This window comes from Etheostoma spectabile, chromosome 1, assembly GCF_008692095.1.
Source record: "Etheostoma spectabile isolate EspeVRDwgs_2016 chromosome 1, UIUC_Espe_1.0, whole genome shotgun sequence".
Classification (NCBI taxonomy): Eukaryota; Metazoa; Chordata; class Actinopteri; order Perciformes; family Percidae; genus Etheostoma; species Etheostoma spectabile.
In genome coordinates, this window is record NC_045733.1 from 27,033,983 (window position 1) to 27,037,534 (window position 3,552).

The window sequence follows — 3,552 nt, forward strand, 5'->3', positions numbered from 1 at the left end:
TTATACAAACCACTAACTCCCTTTTATTTTCAAAAACATCTAACCCTTTCAGCAGAGGATCCTGTTCTATTCTGGGCCAAAACTTCACACGCCACTGTTGTTGGGGAAAGCAGCACATGTATATTTGCAGGAACAAATTAGTGAATGTTGTTTTTGTGGTAATCATGTTTGGTAATTGCATGGTAATAATGTGGATTTAAATGCTTACATTGCCCAAAAGCGGATGAAGCCCACACAACACATAGGCAACCATGTAAATGGCATGGCTCTTCTGCAACAGCATCCACATGCTCTACATAATAAATATAGTTTCAGGTGTTTCTCATAGAGCCAATCTCTGAAAAAGAGCCCAGAGCCACAGAGCCTGAAGTGAGTGGGGTGCTGTTACCATATGAAGTACTGTAGCTTTGTGCACATGTCAAGATTAGCAACTTCGACACCATGTGGGTGAAACATATAAAGCCACTCCCACCCTCCCAACTCATGTACCACACTCAATAGCTGGCATATCACATCTAATTGACATTCATAATGACCACTACCTCTCTTATCGCTAAAGCCTATTTCACACATAGTTCCCGGTAAATTACTGTGATAACCTTTCAGGCCCCACTGGTGATTTTTCTATTCACACATGTACTACATTCAGGAAGGCGTCCATCTTGCACCTTTTTACACATGCCATTGCAATGATGGAATAGATAGAGCAAGCGTCAGTCTGGCAGATGGCTGCAATGCACACTTATGGATGACAACTGCCATAAAACTCAACAGAAGAAGAAGAAAATGGGGCGAGGCCGAAAAATACATGTACACGGTCTCTTATTTTCAGGAACATTGCAGGTGAGGGGCTGTATTTGTCCGGTGCCAATGTTCTTGTATTACTTGTTAGTTATATCAACCGTTAATGCACTGCCGTAAATGTGTAACCGTAAAGAAGTTTCAGATAGGTCATCAGCGGAATCTTGTGATTGGTTCACTTGCCCCACTTGAAAGTGTCTTTCGTCAGACAGATGTAACTCTTTACTTGCTTGTCCCTGCAATGTTACTGAATTCATTCACAACACAGTCATACATGCATTTTCCCTGATATGTACAAGGTATTGACGTAGGAAATAAGTGGTACAGATTTCTCTGAATATACAGTAGATCCCTGCTCCCATTCGTACATGACCCAATGCAGGAGAGTTTCGGGAATAGACTGGACCTGGGAAAGAGGTCTTAACTCACCATGCAACCCCATGGCTGGCCTTTAGGCAAAGCAATGCTATCAGAAACACCAAGCCACCAAAGACAAAACAATGGTGGACTTTGGACCTGACTTGGGCAGGAATTAGAAGATAATTATGTTGCCTAAAACTTCCTCAAATGTGATACTTGCGTTCTCCAGATACCAGCATGGAAACAAATTCTCAAACAAAATGAGAGGGAAAGAGAAGGAAAAATAGCAGATACATGCTAATGATGGTCTCTAGTTTTTTTCGAACAGTATGCAACTATTGGTTTTAAGTATTTAAAAGGAAGATCAAGCTAAAAAAGCATCCAAACAGAATCCTACAATAGGTGCTCTAATGTGTTGAAATGCAAGAGATCCGGGATTCTGGGCTGCATCTAATGGATAGATGCATTTCTGCTCAAATTGTCTGGATCGTGGGTGGAGAAACTGATTTTCCTTTTTCTTTTTGATGGGCTCCAATTCCTCAAACATGTTGCCTTTGAGGACGGCCTCACAAACCAAAGAGGCTTAAGGCTCCTGTGAACCAATTCCAAAGGATTTCCCCACTTGACAACAACAGCACAGTGTTTACGGCAATGCCAAAATACAAAACAAGCATGACCTCCAACATTTCTCCCCAGTCTTTACAATCCACACTTGTCACCAGACTGTCACACTGCAATGCTTTCAACTCTGGCTTGATCTATTGTTCCCTAAAAAAAACCTTGGATTAGTGCACAGGATGCTATTAACATGTATTTCCTACATTAGTGGATGAGCAGGCTGCCAAACGGGTGATAACATTAATTTTTAACAAAAAAGGTAAAGCTAGGTTTTATTGTGGTGTACTTTGAGCTGAGTCTCAGCTCGTGTTTTTGCGGCTATGTCTGAATTTTCAACTTAAAGTACTTCAATCACCGGCAGAATGGCAAATATTTCACTGTCTGAAATCAGCAACATCTAACTCACTCCGTGCAGGTAATACAGAAGAAGTAGACAAACCTTCATTTATCCCGCCAGGGGAAATTCACATTTTTCATTACACAGGACTGAAACACACACATACACACACACACACACACACACACACACACACACCTATACATGATAGAGAGATGTCAGAGTGGGGACACATGGATAACCCCCCCCCCCCCCCCCCCCCCCCCCCCCCCCCTAGCAGTTGCACATTTGCGGTGCCCAGAGGGGGAACTGGCAGCTCTCCAGCTACTTGAACCAGCGACCCTCTAGTTCCCCAACCAACTCCCTATTGACTGAGCTACCACCACCAAAATTGATGACTCGTCTGGGATATGAATAGATATCTACCCTCACCACCCTTATCAAAAGTTTGTCCACCAACAATGCTTTGAGAAAGTTTGACAAGACTTCGAGTAGGCTACATTAGAAGAGTAGGTATTGGGCAAAAAAACAGTCGTAAGGTGGAGAGTGAAATTTAGCCTCGTTAAGGTTAACAGCCTTGAAGCACGAAAAACCAGCGCAAAAACCTCGTCCTAATTATTTGATATGCGCACAGGCATCGCGAGGAAACAATTTAACATGCTTCTATTACAATACCTCAACATAAATACTTGAACCTCGTGGACAAAGTCGTACTCACCCGTGTAGTCAAACCGCAGTTGTTCTTGTGGTGACAGTCCTGTTGCTCGAGGCGAGAGCTCGTGCAATAGTATTTCTGCTTCACGAGCCAGTCGTCGATTCCCTTTCTCGCCAAACAGGCATTGACTACAAAACTGTCGCCTGAAACAAAGAAGCATTATATTATTGCAGCTACAAACTATATTTCCGCGCGCTGCTACACTCATGTTTTCCATAAGTGGTCAATTTCCAAAGAGTCAAACTCTTCGCAGTAAATGCTACTCTAATGAGCTGAGAGCTGACTCTGAAAATTGTTTTGCAGTTCAAAAACTGACCGAAATATGAGACTTTGTCATTTACGAATACGATAGGAAAATAAGCGCTCTTACCTTCTGGACTCTCCCTCGGTTTACAAATAGCGGCTTGAGAGAAAGAAAGTCAGAAGACAATGAATAGTGTTAGTCGAAAGTCTCGTGGAACCAGAGCTGTGATTTATCTCAGAATTAAGGAACCTTACCATGTTTCGAGTGCAGTTTACCCATTTCTATGCATCGAGTTGGAGTTGAAAACCATCAGAAAATATAATCCAGAGGAATATAGAAACTATGGTATCCAGACAGAGGAGCGTTCGTAGAGACCGAGGGCAGACTGCGCTCAGGGTGCTACAGGACCGTACAACTGGAAAGCCAAACGAGCCTTTGATCCAAAGCGCCGCCGCTGACAAGACACACACAGGACAA

The 3,552-nt window shown here is 42.9% G+C and overlaps 1 protein-coding gene across 2 annotated transcripts in view; it reads right to left on the bottom strand.

Moving 5' to 3' along the window:
• nkd1 (NKD inhibitor of WNT signaling pathway 1) overlaps positions 1-3,503 on the bottom strand; it is a 39,883-nt gene extending 36,380 nt beyond the window's left edge. For both annotated transcript variants that reach the window (XR_004332281.1, XM_032517490.1), the window contains exons 1-3: positions 3,330-3,503; positions 3,202-3,234; positions 2,835-2,974 (exon numbers count right to left, since the gene is read on the bottom strand). Coding sequence is in view for 1 of the 2 variants with exons in the window: in XM_032517490.1 (XP_032373381.1) it covers positions 2,835-2,974; positions 3,202-3,234; positions 3,330-3,354 (198 nt within the window). In the remaining variant the exon portion in view is untranslated. The remainder of the gene's footprint in view (positions 1-2,834; positions 2,975-3,201; positions 3,235-3,329) is intronic.
• Between the last annotated feature and the right edge of the window lie 49 nt (positions 3,504-3,552).